Source organism: Cherax quadricarinatus, chromosome 3, assembly GCF_038502225.1.
Source record: "Cherax quadricarinatus isolate ZL_2023a chromosome 3, ASM3850222v1, whole genome shotgun sequence".
In the NCBI taxonomy this organism is placed as follows: Eukaryota; Metazoa; Arthropoda; class Malacostraca; order Decapoda; family Parastacidae; genus Cherax; species Cherax quadricarinatus.
This window is the reverse complement of record NC_091294.1, coordinates 19,668,790-19,686,215: the sequence shown is the minus strand read 5'-3', so window position 1 is coordinate 19,686,215 and position 17,426 is coordinate 19,668,790. Positions and strand designations below refer to the sequence as shown.

Below are 17,426 nucleotides of genomic sequence, written 5' to 3'. Positions count from 1 at the left end.
CCAACTTCTTAGCTATTTTGTTAGTATGCTTTCTATTCTATCCAATTATTACATCCATCCTATAAAATGCACAGAACTCGGTAACTTGGCAAATTTACACAAAAAAATTCCAATTTAAAATAGTCCATAATAAAGAATATAGACATTACAGCAGGGCCCCGCTTTAGCGTTTCACTTTACGGCGTTCCGCTAATACGGTCATTTCAAATGACCAAAACTCGCTGTACGGCTCCCCTCACCTGACTTTCTAATACGGTCACCGCGCCCCACCCTGTTTGTTTACATTCTTCGTGAGCTCAGTAAGCACTAAGTCTCTCCATTTTGTCTGGAAACTCCAAAATTTCAAATGTTTTTAAAAGTTATTTCATATTTTATATATACTCTGATAATTATACTTATGTATACCTGTACTTAAATAAACTTACATACTGTGCTGGCATGCAGGTACACATTAAAATCAGTAAGAGTGTCTTATGTCTCCAGACGTCATATTAGTAATGATAATAAAAATCATCGTCTCATTTAAATGTCGTATATTACGTTAAATACACATTTTCATTAATCCATCTATGATATTTTTTCAAAATTATATAATAAACACGATACATAACATAAAAAGATGATAAATACACCCCACAATAGAATAAAAAACATAAATATGAGATGTGGTAGCAGACGACTTGCACAAGTGACGCCATATTAGAAATAATAATAATAATCACCGAGTCTCATTAAATGTTGTATATTATGTTAATATACACATTTTCATTAATCCATCCATGATATTTTTTTCAAAATTATATAATAAACACGATACATAACATAAAAAGATGATAAATACAACCTACAATAGAATAAATAAACATAAATATGAGATGTGGTAGCCAGATAACTTGTACAAGTGATGCCAAAATAACATTTTCTGTAATCTAACATAAGAGAAAATGTGTTACTGGGGGTAACTGTAGAAAATTATTCCTTTTGTATGTATGTAAGTTTATTCAGGTATATACAAATACAGTTACATAGATTATCATACATAACAACATATGTATGTGTAGAGAACCTAGGATAACCCAAAAAAGTCAGAGTGACTTATTTCCATTGCCTTCACTCAGAGCATCATTTCTTCTCAAAATGATGTTACATGAGAATGGGAGTGTTCTTCTTTATTTATTCTACCGTATCAATGTAGAGACAACCTGTACACAATGTGACTTATACACAAACCAGACGTGTACACTTCGTTTAAAAAACTTACCTTCGCCTGGTTTGTTTACATAACTCTGCGCCTGTACTCTCTCATGCACTCATTCTTTCTCTCTCTCATTTATTTGTTTTATCTCATTTACTTACTCCTGACCCTACATTAAGACTACAAATATTTTAAGGTAAGTAATGAGTGAACTGTATATACATTTTATCGCTCTGGGATGCTTAAATGTAATAGAATATTATGTGTAGGTGGGTTGGCCTGGTATGGTAGCCCAGCTGACTACCATACATACCACACTTGATTTTTTACAATAAATACTACTCATCTCACCCTATATTTTAAGGTAAGTAATGAGTGAACTGTATATACATTTTATCGCTCTGGGATGCTTAAATATCATAGAATTGTATGTGTGGGTGGGGTGGCCTGGTATGGTAGCCTGGCTGACTACCATACATACCACACTTGATTTCTTACAATAAATACTACTTGTCTCACCCTAGATTAAGACTATAAATATTTTAAGGTAAGTAATGAGTGCACTATGTGTGTATTGTACTTTTTTCTTTTTTTTTTGATGCCTGGTTCTATTGCTAACTTAATATATGTTAGTGTAAACTTGTTATCTAGTGTTTGTATGCATTTGTAAGTGGAAAAAAAAGGGTGTTCCACTTTACGGCGGTAGCCTGGAACCTAACCAGCCGTATAAGTGGGGCCCTACTGTACTAGCAGTAAAACATTTTTTCCCTGTTCACTATTCATATCCTCAGGCCTCTCCTATATTACACTTGCCTTCCATGTCAAATTTATAATCATACAGAACTAGAATGTTTACTCTATTTCTTGGATAATGAAATGTAACCAGGAATGTTTGGTCATAGTTTACAGTATCCCAGTAATTCAATCAGACATATTAAAAACCCATAAAGGAGACCAGAGGTTGTATGGGATCCTTACCCCTCCTCATTAAGATAGGTAAAAACCGAATACAGTGGACCCTCGCCTAACGAACGCATCGCATAACGTTAAATCCGCCTAGCGATACATTTTAACACAAAAATTTTGCCTCGGCTAGCGCTAAAAAAAACTTGCTCAACGTGGTTCGTTCAAGACGCGTCCACGTGTGGCCTGAGCCCGCCTCACTTGTTCCGTGGGTGCCAGTGTTTACAAGCCAGCCACTGCGGTCGCTTCCAAGCATACAATCGGAACATTTCATATTATCACAGCCTTTTTAGTGATTGCACCTGCAAAATAAGTCACCATGGGTCCCAAGAAAGCTTCTAGTGCCAACCCTACAGCAAAAAGAGTGACAATTACTATGGATATGAAGAAAGAAATCATTGCTAAGTATGAAAGTGGAGTGCGTGTCTTCGAGCTGGCCAGGTTGTACACAAAACCCCAATCAACCATCGCTACTATTGTGGCCAAGAAAACGGCAATCAAGGAAGCTGTTCTTGCCAAAGGTGCAACTTCGTTTTCGAAACAGAGATTGCAAGTGATAGAAGATGTTGAGAGACTGTTATTGGTGTGGATAAACGAAAAACAAATAGCAGAAGATAGCATCTCTCAAGTGATCATATGTGAAAAGGCTAGGAAGTTGCATGACAATTTAATTAGAAAAATGCCTGCAACTAGTGATGATGTGAAAGAGTTTAAAGCCAGCAAAGGTTGGTTTGAGACATTTAAGAATCGTAGTGGCATACATAGTGTGATAAGGCATGGTGAGGCTGCCAGTTCAGACCACAAAGCGGCTGAAAAATATGTGCAGGAATTCAAGGAGTACATAGACAGTGAAGGACTGAAACCTGAACAAGTGTTTAATTGTGACAAAACAGGCCTGTTTTGGAAGAAAATGCCAAGCAGGTCCTACATTACTCAGGAGGAAAAGGCACTCCCAGGACATAAGCCTATGAAAGCCAGGCTTACTCTGTTGATGTGTGCCAATGCTAGTGGTGATTGCAGAGTGAAGCCTTTATTGGTGTATCACTCTGAAACTCCCAGAGTGTTCAGGAAAAACAATGTCCTCAAGGCTAATTTGTGTGTGCTGTGGAGGGCAAACAGTAAGGCATGGGTTACTAGGGACTTTTTCTATGACTGGTTACACCATGCATTTGCCCCCACTGTGAAAAATTACCTAATTGAAAAGAAATTAGACCTTAAGTGCCTCCTGGTATTAGACAGTGCTCCTGTTCATCCTTCAGACGTGGCAGAGCGACTTTATGGGGACATGAGCTTCATTAAGGTCAAGTTTTTGCCTCCTAATACCACTCCTCTTCTGCAGCCCATGGACCAGCAGGTCATTTCCAACTTCAGGAAACTGTACACAAAAGCTCTGTTTGAAAGGTGCTTTGTATTGACCTCAGAAACTCAACTGACTCTAAGAGAGTTTTGGAGAGATCACTTTAATATCCTCAATTGTGTAAACCTTATAGGTAAGGCTTGGGAGGAAGTGACTAAGAGGACCTTGAACTCTGCTTGGAAGAAACTGTGGCCAGAATGTGTAGACAAAAGGGATTTTGAAGGGTTTGAAGCTAACCCTGGGAATCCTATGCCAGTTGAGGAATCCATTGTGGCATTGGGGAAGTCCTTGGGGTTGGAGGTTAGTGGGGAGGATGTGGAAGAGTTGGTGGAGGAGGACAATGAAGAACTAACCACTGATGAACTGCAAGATCATCTTCAACAGCAAGAGGCCACACCTGAGGAAACTGCTTCAGAGGAGGGGATAGAGAAATTGAGGAAGTTGCCTACTTCAAAGATTAAGGAAATGTGTGCAATGTGGCTTAAAGTGCAAACCTTTTTTGATGACAATCACCCTCACACAGCTGTTGCAAGCTGTGCTGGTGACTATTACACTGACAGTGTTGTGAAACACTTTAGGAATGTCATAAAGGAACGAGAGGTACAGGCCTCTATGGACAGATATGTTGTGCGACAGAGGTCCATTGACTCTCAAGCTGGTCCTAGTGGCATTAAAAGAAGAAGGGAAGTAACCCCTGAAAAGGACTTGCCACCTCAAGTCCTAATGGAAGGGGATTCCCCTTCTAAACATTAACACCATCCACAGTCTTCCCTCCTCCCATCCCATCAATCATCACCAGATCTTCAATAAAGGTAAGTGTCATGTAACTGTGCATGTCTTCTTCAGTTTGTGTGTATTAAAATTAATATTTCATGTGGTAAAAAATTTTTTTTGTTCATACTTTGGGGTGTTTTGCATGGATTAATTTGATTTCCATTATTTCTTGTGGGGAAAATTAATTCGCGAAACGATAATTTCGCCTAACGTTGAGCTCTCAGGAACGGATTAATAGCGTTAGGCGAGGGTCCACTGTATTTCTGCTACCTTGAGCTTAATCTCTATTTCATTAGTATTTCTTCTGTTCCATAAAATGATACCAAATTACAGCCAATAAAACCATACTGTTGGAGTTTTGCTTTTCCCATCATGCACCATGTGGGGCAGGATTTTCCTTTTACTGTGCACATCGCCACATGCTCTTGTTTTGAAGGTAATGACACTGAAAACACAAAATTTGATGTAAAATGTATGGAATTATGCAGGTGTGAAGTTGGCGGTCTGGGCCCAATTTACTCGTCAGTAATTTCATTCTCTTGGAGGCCTATTTTAGGCCAATCCCAGTGCTCAAATTTTCCGGGCTGTTTTATTAGTATGCCTTCCAGTCTACCCATTGAGCTTGAGGAACTGTCCATGCACCTTTCAGAATTATTCTATAAATTGCACAGAAGTCGGTAATGTAGTCAATTTTACACAAAATTCAAGGGGAACTAAAGCAACCTTCCCTCTGTTTATTAACCCTTTCAGGGTCCAGAGGCCAAATTTCAAAGTGTGCACCAGTGTCCAAGAATTTTCAAAAAATAATTTTGCTTTTTTTTTTTTACGAAATGGTAGAGAATCTTTTTCTGAAGGTAATAAGACAAAAAGTACGAAATCTGATGCAAAATTGACAAAATTATGCTCCTGCGAATTTTGATGTGTCAGCAGTATTTACGCATTGGTGATTTTGCCGACTTTGACTCCCATTTTAGGCCAATTATCTTATTCCAGCCAACCAAATTCTTAGCTATTTCACTAGTATTACTTCTATTATATCAATTGAGTACAAGAAATTGCCAGCTCAACTGTTTCAACTGCAAAATAAAGTGATTGGAAATTAGTAATTTGGCCAATTTAATGTAAAGTTCAAAATACGTATTCCAATTTCAAAATAGGGTCTAGAATAAACAATGCAGGCATTCCTGGCACTAAACTAACATTTCCTCTGTTTATTAATTTCATTTTCAGGCTTTACAAATGAATTCTATTTTGATTTTTAATTCACGTGATAAATTTTTATTCAAATAAAAAAATAGAAGATTTACTGTCATGCAATATTGTAATAACTGTATAAATAATATCACCACATTTGTGAACATATATTAGACTCACCAGCTGGCATGTATTAGATATGTAAGGTCATTTATTTACTCTTGAACATTGGCAAAAATTTAACATTTCCGCTACTTTGAGCTCAGTTTCAAGCTATTTTCAGCACTACAACCAATCAAAATCATCTCTATTTCTGTAATATATCTTCCATTATATTAAATGAGACCAAGAAATTGCAAATACAACTATAAAAAGCATATGAAAAAAACACATGCACTGTGTGCTGCAGGATTTGTTTTATGTGGTGCACACATACCACATAGATGTATTCTCTCATATCCAGGCCCAGATTTACCACTCACAGTTTATCAGAGTGAACCGAACTCATTCAATTCAATTCAAGTTTATTCTCTATAAGGATTACAATGTGGGGTTTACAGGTTTTGGGTATTGTGTGGTTTACATGTTATAAAATACTAATTACAGAGGGGGCCACTAGGACACCTAGCATGGCTAGGCATTTCGAGCAGACTTAGATTAATTCTTAACATTAAATCCTTACAGATTATGGTATTAAGGCTAAGTGACTACATCATAATTTGTGAGTTTAGCAATTTGAATGCTTTTGTTTTGGCACAATACAAGGTGTCTATATTGGAGTATCATAGGCAAACTTATGACTAGTTAGGATTTATTATGTTAAGATTAAGATTAGTATTTCTGGGTTTATAGTCAGTGGGTGAGTGAGTGTAATTGTGAACCACCAGGTGGTTATCATGTAGTTAGTTGTCGGGGTGTATCAGGGAGATAAGATGTTTTCTAATTGTAGTTTTGAAAGTGATGAATGTGTCTGCAGTTCTAGAGTTTTCAGGTAGGGTGTTCCAGGTTTTAGGTCCTTTGAAATACATTGAATTTTTGTAAAGGTTTAGCCGAACACGGGGAATGTCATGGAGATGTTTGTGTCTGGTGTTATGCCTGTGGATCCTGTCACAACTATCAAGAAAGCGTGTTAGGTCAAGGTTAATATTGGAATTTAAGGTCCTGTAGTTATAGATTGCACAGTAGTAAGTGTGGATGTTCTGAACAGGGAGTAAGTTTAGATCTATGAAGAGTGGGGGTGTGTTGCCAGGGATGAGATTTAGTGATTATTCTTACTGCGGCTTTTTGTTGGGTTATTATTGGCTTTAGGTTTGTTGCTGCAGTTGAACCCCATGCACAGATAGCATAGGTGAGGTATGGATATATAAGTGAATGGTATAGTGTGAGAAGGGCAGTTTGCAGTACATAGTATCGTATCTTGGAGAGGATCCCCACCGTTTTGGATACTTTTTTTGTTATGTGTTGGATATGGGTGCTGAAATTTAGGTTGTTGTCGAAGTATAGACCAAGGAATTTGCCCTCATTATGTCTGGCAATTAGAGTGTTGTCGATCTTAATGTTAAGTTGCGCAACACCTGCTCTGCTACCAAACATAATATAGTAGGTTTTGCCAGTGTTAAGTGTAAGTTTATTGGCTGTCATCCAAGTCGATATTTTGAGCAGCTCCTCGTTAACAATGGTGTTGAGGGTGGCAAGATTAGGGTGGGAGATGACATAAGTCGTGTCGTCAGCAAAGAGAATGGGTTTCAGGTGTTGGGATATGTTTGGAAGATCATTGATGTAAATGAGGAAGAGCAGGGGTCCAAGGACACTTCCCTGCGGAACTCCAGCATCAAGTGGCCGTATTGATGAGGCTGTCTTTAATGGTGACATATTGATACCTATTAGAAAGGTAGGATTTAAAATATGCAAGCGCATGGCCCCTTATACCATAGTGGTCAAGATTGTGGAGTAGGATGCCGTGGTCTACCGTGTCAAACGCTTTTCTTAAGTCAATAAAAATTCCTAGCTGATATTCCTTATTTTCCAGTGTTGTGTAAAGCAGGTCTAGCATTTTTATAATTGCATCATTAGTGCTTTTATTTTTCCTGAATCCAGATTGGCAGGGGTTGAGTATGTTTTGTGACGTTATGAATGAATATAGTCTCCTGTGCACGAGTTTCTCAAAGATTTTGGATAGCAATGGTAAGTTTGATATTGGCCTATAGTTGTTTACATCTGTAGGGTCACCACCTTTATGTATTGGTGAAACCCTTGCTGTCTTGAGTAGTGTCGGGAAAGTGCTAGTTTCTAGTGACTTGTTAAAAAGTAATGTAATAGCATGCGAAAGGACATGGGCCATGGCGTAGCTCTACGGTTTGGTCCCTCAACGTAAAGCCGTAGATCTATGGCATGGACCCTGAAAGGGTTAATTATGTCTTGAGGCCTCTCCTATATAACAACTTAACCTCCATTTTGAATCCATTGTCACACAAAAATATCAAAGCTTTCCCTATTTCTCAAATATACCCAAAAATGCTTAGTCATAGTTTATGCTGTCCCAGTAATTGAATCAGACCCAGTAAACATCCATAAAACAGACCAGGGGGGCTACTACCTTTCCTCAGGAAAATTTCCAAAAATCTAACATTTTCACCATTTTGATACTGTTTTAGGCAATTTCTGGTTTGAAACCGACCAAAATCTCCATTTCACTAGTAAATCTTTTGGTCTGTAAAATAGTCCCAAGAAATAGCTAATAAAATAATGGAAACCACTCAGGAAAATGCCTGAGTGGTTTCCATTATTTTATTAGCTATTTTTCCACAAACAAGGTTAGAGGCTAGCTGTTTCCATCATGCATTGTGGGAGGTGGGAGACGGCCGACTTGTTGAAAAAAAAAAAAATGTAAATCATAGAATTGACAAGGGAAAAAAAGATGAGTGGTGCACTGAGGAGTCTGTGGAGACAAAGAACTTTGTCTATGGAAGCAAAGAGGGGAATGTATGAAAGTATAGATATACCAATGCTCTTATATGGGTGCGAATCATGGGTGGTGTGTGTTGCAACAAGGAGAAGGCTAGAGGCAGTGGTGGTGATGTGTCTGAGGGCAATATGTGGTGTGAATATAATGTAGAGAATTCATAGTTTGGAAATTAGGAGGTGGTGTGGGATTACCAAAACTATTATCCAGAGGGCTGAGGAGAGGTTGTTGACGTGTTTCTTACATGTAGAAAGGATGGAACAAAATCAAATGACTTTGAGAATGTATAAATCCATAGTGGAGGGAAGGCGGGGTAGGGATTGTCCTAGGAAAGGTTGAAGGGAGGGGGTAAAGAAAGATTTGTGTGTGAGGGACTTAGACATCCAGCAAGTGTGTGTGAGCATGTTAGATAGGAGTGAGTGGAGGCAAGCAGTTTTTAAGACTTGACGTGCTGTTGGAGTGTTAGCAAAGTAACATTTATGAAGGGACTCAAGTTCATCAGTTAGGTGAACCTGAGTCCTGGATTATAGTGCTGGCAGTTTGAAGGAGGGGTGGGGATATTTGCAGTTTTGAACTGTAGTATTGGCACCCCTCTGGCAAGACAGTGTTGGAGTGGTGGTGAAAGTGTTTCTTCTTTTTTTGGGGACACACTGCTTCAGTGAGAAATGGCTGGTGTGTTAAAAAAAATAATAGTAAATTTTTTGAGGATTTTTCTGTATGGAAAAAATACCATTACAGTTTTATTTAAGGAATACACTTGCTTAAAGTTTTGGCCTAGAGTATACCTCTCATGGCTGGTTCTTGTGTTTGTTGTGGTAGTTCTCTGATCCAGGGTACAGGTTGTTGTCATGTGGGTCAAGTTCTTATTGTATTCATTTGTCTTCAGTTAAACAAGTTTACAGTTACCGAGTTCTCATTAAGTAGGGGCTCTACATATCTCCTACGATATTGAAGGCGAGACCTCACTTTTGGCAGTCAGGTTTATCTAGTTAAGCTTTTACTGTTCCCTATCCACTATTTACCTTAGTGATGGTATAGTACCTGTAGATCAGATCACCCATTATTACGTACTTTATTAACCCTTAAACGGTCCAAACGTATATATACGTTCACTCGCGTAGCGCCCCAAATTTTTTAAGGAAAAAAAAAAATCTTCTTTTAACCCTTTGAGGGTCGACAGGCCCTCTCCGAAACTCGTTCTCATGGTCGGCCAAATTTAAAAAAAAAAAATTATTTTATCTCATGAAAAGATAGAGAATATTTTCCCGATCATAAAGACACCAAAAGTTTGAAATTTGATAGAAAACTTACGGAATTATGCTCTCGCAAAGTTAGCGGTCTCGGCGATGTTTACGCATCGGCGATTTTGCCCACTTTGAGCCCCATTTTCGGCCAATTTCACTGTACTAGTCGACAAAAAGCATGAATATTTCGCTAGAACTCCATTTTTTCTATCAAATGGGTGCAAGAAACCACCCATTTATGAAATTCAACTATCCAGTACAGTGGTCAGAATTTAGCAATTTTGCCAATTTCACACAAATTTCAAAAGATGCCAATTTCCGAATAGGGTCCAGAATAAACAAGAAAGACATTCCTGGCACTAAAATGACATTTCCTCTAGTCATTAGTCACGTCTCAAGGCCCCTCTTATATTCTTTTGCTTTCCACTTTGAATTTTTATTCTCACAAAAAATATAAGATTTACTGTTATGCAGACTACTGCATTAGTGTAAAAAAAGGTATAAATATTATTGGTGCACTTGTGAAAGAATATTAGACTCACCAGTTGACGTGTATTGCACGCTTGGCACGATTTGTTTACTTTTGAAGTTTGGTAAAAATCGAACATTTCTGCTACTTTGAGCTCAATTTCAAGGCACCTTTCATTGTAAAACCAGTCAAAATCATCTCAATTTCTGTAATATGTCTTCCATTCTATAAAATGAGACCAAGAAAACTAGAATACAACAATAAATACCATACGAAAATACACTGCAAAGTCGCTGATTTATTCCAAAAAAATGGTCAAAGTTTTTTTTTTCTCATTACGCACTGTGTGCTGCAGGATTTTTTTTAGACTGTGCACACTGACCACATAGACCCATTCTTTCATATGAAGGCCTACCAGCTTTCTCCCACTAGATTTGAGGCCGCTAGAATTTATGCGTACTAGTACGTCAAAAACCCCTACGCGTAAGACGTACTAGTACGACCAAAACCCTCAAAGGGTTAAAAGGAAAAAAGAGCATGTGGTACCCAGGCATCCACAATTATTTTAATATGGTGCACAGTGAGTGTGCACACCCATTCTCTCATGTCTAGGTAACTCAGGCTTATTGTGGCAATGTTGAATGAATGACAAAGAAAACGTATATATACGTTTGGGGCGCTACGCGCACGAACATATATATACGTTTGGACCGTTTAAGGGTTAATAACCATGCTGTGGTATTTATATTTTTGCTCATGCACTCAATTCAATAATACTGTACATAAATACCTCCTTATTTCTTTTTCAGTGCGTAGTGATACCTATGTGTATGCTGTGCTGAGCTGTCTACCATGGGTTGGTCGAGAATTATACGAAAAGAAAGAGCAAGACCTAGAACGTTTACTAAAACACATTGAGATATATGTTAGAAAACGTAGTCGCAAGCACGTCCCAGGCCTCAGGGTGTGGCGTTCAGACAGACCACATCCACAAGAGGAGTACTTAGACTGTTTATGGGCCCAGGTATGAAATAGCTTTTAAAGTTTTATAAAAATTTGTCTTAAATATAGTTAACATTCATTGTCTGATGACTGTTATTTGGCATTCATCATATTCTGCCTGCTTTGTAGATCTAATTTATTTTTGACAGTGAAACTGAAAATGAGTAATTTCTCTTCTCTTTCCTTCTTCTAGTTGGGCATTCCTTTTCTCCAGTTTCCATTTTGCCCCTCCCTTTTACATTGCCACTAATAGCACTACACTGGCCACCTCCTTTCTTCTCACCTGCAACTGATAACAACACAAATCCAGTAGCAGTAGGACTGCTTCTCTCACTCCCACTCTGACATTGTAATTGACACAACACTACACAACACTCCCTTTCACATTGCATCTGGCACCAGACTACATATGCTCATCATCCAAGCACTGTTATGGTGAGGGGTACTAGGCCTAAGATTGCAAGGTAGTGGTGAGGGTTATTGTATGTACTATTAGTTGTGTGGTGGGGAGGGAGGTAGGGTTGTGGTGAAATCTGAACCAAGCTGCTCAAACTAACTGGACACAAAATGAACGTTGCCAGCCAGTCACTTCCTATGAATAATAACCGAATATACCAGGTAACGTGTATGGTAGGGTTATTATTGAAAGAATTAGAGGTAAGACAGAGAGTAGGATTGCAGATGAACAAGGAGGCTTTAGAATGGTTAGGGGATGTGTAGATCAAGTGTTTACATTGAATCATATAATTGAACAATATTTAGATAAAGGTAGGGTAGTTTCCATTGCATTTATGGATTTAGAAAAGGCATATAATAGGGTGGATAGGGGAGCAATGTGGCAGATGTTGTAAGTGTATGGAATAGGTAGTAAGTTTTTATGAGGAGAGTGAGGCTCAAGTTAGGGTGTGTAGGAGAGAGGGAGATTACATAGGTATAAGTACAGCGGCAGCAGAGGCAGCAAGCTCTGTCATTTTTCTCACCGGCAGAGCCCACCAACGCTTCTATGATGGCCTAATTGCACTCTTAACTGCACTAACGTATGTAGAACCCAGCATGACCCAAGACAGACAACAGTGATACCTACAAACCGATAAACTACGGATTGAAGTGAAGACTGCCCCACAAACTCCGAGCACAACCCCGCTGCCAGACGACTACCTACTCCAAGCTGTTAACCATCTTAGTTTCTTCATCTAACCACAGCAACTCCTGTACTACTATGAGACCAACTAATAGAAGAAACAGCACTAAGAACAGCAAGGCAGCACCTAGAAATCGACTGTTCCATAAGACGACCCAGCAGGACGCCAGTGCTCCATCCAGCCATCCATTACAACCCAGAGCGACGCATCACCAACAACAAACATGGCCGACTCACCCTCACCCACCAACCAAGGTGACGCTACAACAACAACAACAACAACAACAACCGTGACTGACTCCCTCTCTACCTCTACTACCTTCATAGGATTTAACCCAGCTGATATGCTCCCAGGTATGACTAATGATCTCTGATACTCTAAAGAACTACATCACCACCCTAACAGCGGATAACTTGAATCTTCGTGCTGAAAATACATCTCTTTGTGCAACATTAACAAACCATGAATCTAAGTTACTTCACCTTGAGAATAAGTTCAACAGCCTTGAACAAAGCTAACATCAACTGGCATGACTGATTTTGGCAAGACCCTCCAATCAGTCATAGCCAGCCACACAGATCAAATAACCTCCCTAAACACGAAGATTGATTATGTCGTCAAGGACTGGAAAATAAATATGGATACCCAATTGAACAATTACTTTGCTTACCAAGATGATAAGGCAGAGCAAGACAAGTTATCTGATGCAGTAGTAATTAACACTCCACTCCTTCCCAGCAAATTAAACCATTCCATCTGCAAAGATACAACTCTCTAGATCATATGTGACCACCTACAGGTTAATGTACCAGTGTCGGAAATAAAAGAATCGAGGTTACTAGGGAACCAAAGTAGAAAGTGTTATGCTCAGATTTCATACACAAGACAGGAAAAAGATCTAATAATTTCATCAATTAGAGCAAAAAAAAGATATATACATAAATGAGTCTCGCAAGAAAACAACAGAACCTCCTGTACAGAGTGAGAAAACTAAAATGTGAGAATAATGATAAAATTCACCAGTGCTTTGTACGTGATGGACAAATTCTAGTAAGAAAAACAAATGTAGGCCGTGTGTACTACATTACAAGTGAAAATGAACTAGCAAACTTCCTTCGTGATGCAGACATTACAGAGTCTGACTGATATTAGTGACCAAATCCTTACTACGTTAGTGTATGTTATTATATCATTATTGAACTAATACCTGTACTGTCACCTAGATAGTATTTACTACCTCATTATCCCAGGTGTCCCACACAGCTCTTTGTGTGACCCAATTTGTGTTATCTTCCCAGATTCCCAATTCACAAATTATTATTTGTTAATAGGATACTTACTCTTTAACCCTTTCAGGGTCCAAGGCCCAAATCTGGAGTCACACACCAGTGTCCAAGAATTTTCAAAAAAAAAATTTGTTATTTTTTCTTATGAAATCATAGAGAATCTTTTTGTGAACATAATAAAACAAAAAGTACGAAATTTGGTGGAAAATTGACGAAATTATGCTCTCGCGAATTTTGATGTGTCAGCGATATTTACGAATCGGCAATTTTGCCGACTTTGACTCCCATTTTAGGCCAATTACATTATTCCAATCAACCAAATTCTTAGCTATTTCACTAGTATTACTTCTATTCTATCGATTGAGCACAAGAAATCGCCAAGTCAACTGTTTCAACTACAAAATAAAGTGATCGGAAATTGTTAATTTGGCCAATTTAACACAAAGTTCAAAATATTCCAATTTCAAAATAGGGTCCAGAATGAACAATGTAGGCATTCCTGGCACTAAACTAACATTTCCTCTGTTCATTAGTTATGTTTTGAGGCTTTACAAATAAATTCCATTTTGATTTTTTATTCACATAATGAATTTTTATTCACACCAAAAAATAGAAGATTTACTGTTATGCAGTACTGTAATAATTGTATAAATATCATCACCATATTTGTGAATGTATATTAGACCCATCAGCTGGCGTGTATTAGACATGTGAGGTCGTTTGTTTACTCTTGAATATCGGCAAAAATTTAACATTTCCGCTACTTTGAGCTCAGTTTCAAGCCATTTCCAATGCTAAAACCAATCAAAATCATCTCTATTTCTGTAATATGTCTTCCATTCTATCAAATGAGACCAAGAAATCGCAAATACAACTATAAAAAACATACGAAAAAACACTGCAAAGTTGCTGTTTTAATCGAAAAATCATGATTTCATTTTTTTTCTCTCATTATACACAGTGTGCTGCAAGATCTGTTTTATGTGGTGCACACATACCACATAGATGTATTCTCTCATATCTAGGCCCAAATGTACCACTCACAGTTTATCAGAGTGAGCTGAGCTCTTGGCGTAGATCTACGGTTTGGACCCTGAACGTAAAGCTGTAGATCTACGGGACGGACCCTGAAAGGGTTAATAATATCTGTATTACCTTTTTCTTTCCTACTTAAGCACTGTTAAAATTCTCTTATAATCATACCTAATTTTCCCTTTTCTCCCAAACTACAAATAACAAACTAGTGTATGTTCCTACTACACTACTGTGCAATTCCTTGAACCATCCCTCACTAGCTAGAATCAACTACCTCAAATAATATTCCTATAGTGATATTAATTGCTCAAACTTTATGCTATAAGGCAAATCCTACTCTCAGATTATTTTCATATCTTAATGACTATATTGTGTGTGTAATTAGTGTATATTTCATTTACATTATTGTTCAAGGCCCAAAACTATCTTTTGCTAGCTACTACCAACTACCTCATATTATTTTTACTTTTTATAGTACAATAAATTGTTCAACTTATTATATATAACAAATCAGATCTTACTCCCAAATCAATATTATATCATAGTGACTATCTGTCAATTTAACTTTGTTTACCATTATTTAATTTAGTCCCTTATATATTTTCTTTATTTTAGCTTTATATAACAACCTTAGTTCATATATTCACAATTGTTAAAATAATCAAGGTGCTATTCTCAGGTGCTAAAGTGTAATAAGTTCACTATTTTGCCATTATATTCCCTAGCTCATTTATTTGATTACCACTTTATTTGTTCACCTCAAATTTTTTAGTCCCTTTTATATTGTCTCCTTTATTTTAGCTTTAAATAACTACCTTAGCTCAATTTTTTACATCTGTTAAAATAATTCAGGTGCTATTTTATACCTTTAGAATATTTACTTTGTCTTATACTTAATTCTAACTATAGATTCACTATAAATCTTATGATAAGCATTGATCCTGATACCAACCTCTTATTGAATGACTTAAATGAATCAAACAGTAACTGTAATTACTACACAGCAGAAAAATCAAAGGCACTTCTCAGAGCCAACAACAGCCTAATGTTTTAGCAAACATTATGATGACCTCATAGCATTACTAAATTCCCTGCATGCCAGTATATCCATCATTACTCTCACCGAAACCTGGCTAAAGCCTGATACCACAGATGTCTATGCCATTCCTGGTTACACAGCCATACACAACTGTAGGCCAGATCAACAAGGGGGTGGCACAGCTATGTACTACTCAGACCAACTAGAATGTATCACGAATACTTGCACAAGGGATGAGCATGGGGAATATATAATAGCTAAATTCAAATCCAAATACCTACAAAAACCTCTCACAGTGATAAACATCTACAGAGTACCACAGTCAAACATTAGCCGTTTTAGTGAAAACCTAGGAAGTATGATAACTGATGCACACATGAACAAAGATCACTTACTACTCTCAGGTGACTTCAATATAAATCTCCTGCAAGACCAGGACCCACACGTTACTGAATTCACAAACACTGTGAGTAACTGCATGTTGCTACCAACAGTAACAAAACCTACAAGAGTTACAGAGACTAGTGTTTCCCTACTAGACCACATCTGGATCAACACCATATCCCCTTTAAAATCAGGCATAATCACAGATAATTCCACAGACCACTACCCTACCTTCCTCGTAACAAATCTTGGCAGATTACCCCAAGACACTACTAAAGTCACTTTCAGACTTCACAATGAGGCAGCCATTAACCCTTTGACTGTCGCGGTCGTATATGTACGTCATAGGAGATACTGTGTTTGACGTATCTATACGCATAAATTCTAGCGGCTTCAAATCAAGCAGGAGAAAGCTGGTAGGCCCACATGTGAGAGAATGGGTCTCCATGGTCAGTGTGCACCATATAAAAAAATCGGGGAGCCAGTGGTGCATTGTGGGAATACCATTTCAGTCGTCCTTTTTCAGCATGTCTAGCGGTAAGAAATATGTGACTTCCCTTCAAATCTGGGACTCTTCTCTTCCCAAGTGATGCTCTAACACGATGGAAGTGTCAATGAAGATCAATTTCATGATTTCGAGGAGTTTGAGACCAAAAGCAATGGAGGAGGGGAGGAAGGAGGAGGGAGGAGGAAGGAGGAGGAGGAAGAAGAGGAGGAAGAAGGAAGAGGAGGAAGAAGGAAGGAGGAAGGAAGGGGAAGGAAGGGAAGGAGGAAGGAAGGAGGGAGGAAGGAGGAGGAGGGAGGAAGGAGGAGGGAGGAAGGAAGGAGGGAGGAGGAGGAGGAGGAGGAGGAGGAGGAGGAAGGAAGGAGGGAGGAGGAGGGAGGAGGAGGGAGGAGGGAAGGAGGAGGAGGAGGGAGGGAGGAGGAGGAGGAGGAAGAAGAAGAAGAAGAATAAGAAGAAGAAGAATAAGAATAATAACATACCTAATAATAATAATATGTAATAATATGTTCCCTTGAGGCATGAAAACAGTTCACCCCATGACAGTGACAAGATAAGGGGAGATAACATCTGATAAGAGCTGACCTTTGATGAGGCATAAACGAGGGTGGAGGGAGGGGGCAGCTGTCCATCTGTCAGGAGGAGGAGGAGAGGAGGAGGAGGAGGAGGAGGAGGAGGAGGAGGAGGAGGAGGAGGAGAGGAGGAGGAGGAGGAGGAGGAGGAGGAGGAGGAGGAGGAGGAGGAGGAGGAGGAGGAGGAGAGGAGAGAGGAGGAGGAGGAGGAGGAGGAGGAGGGAGGAGGAGGAGGAGGAGGAGGAGGAGGAGGAGGAGGAGGAGGAGGAGGAGGAGGAGGAGGAGGAGGAGGAGGAGGAGGAGGAG

At 38.7% G+C, this 17,426-nt stretch overlaps 1 protein-coding gene across 3 annotated transcripts in view; it reads left to right on the top strand.

Annotated features, from left to right (window-relative positions):
* Cbp80 (Nuclear cap-binding protein subunit 1) overlaps positions 1-17,426 on the top strand; it is a 352,041-nt gene that overhangs the window by 79,878 nt on the left and 254,737 nt on the right. For all 3 annotated transcript variants that reach the window (XM_070090600.1, XM_070090590.1, XM_070090603.1), the window contains exon 5: positions 10,968-11,182. In XM_070090600.1, the coding sequence (XP_069946701.1) occupies positions 10,968-11,182 (215 nt within the window). The remainder of the gene's footprint in view (positions 1-10,967; positions 11,183-17,426) is intronic.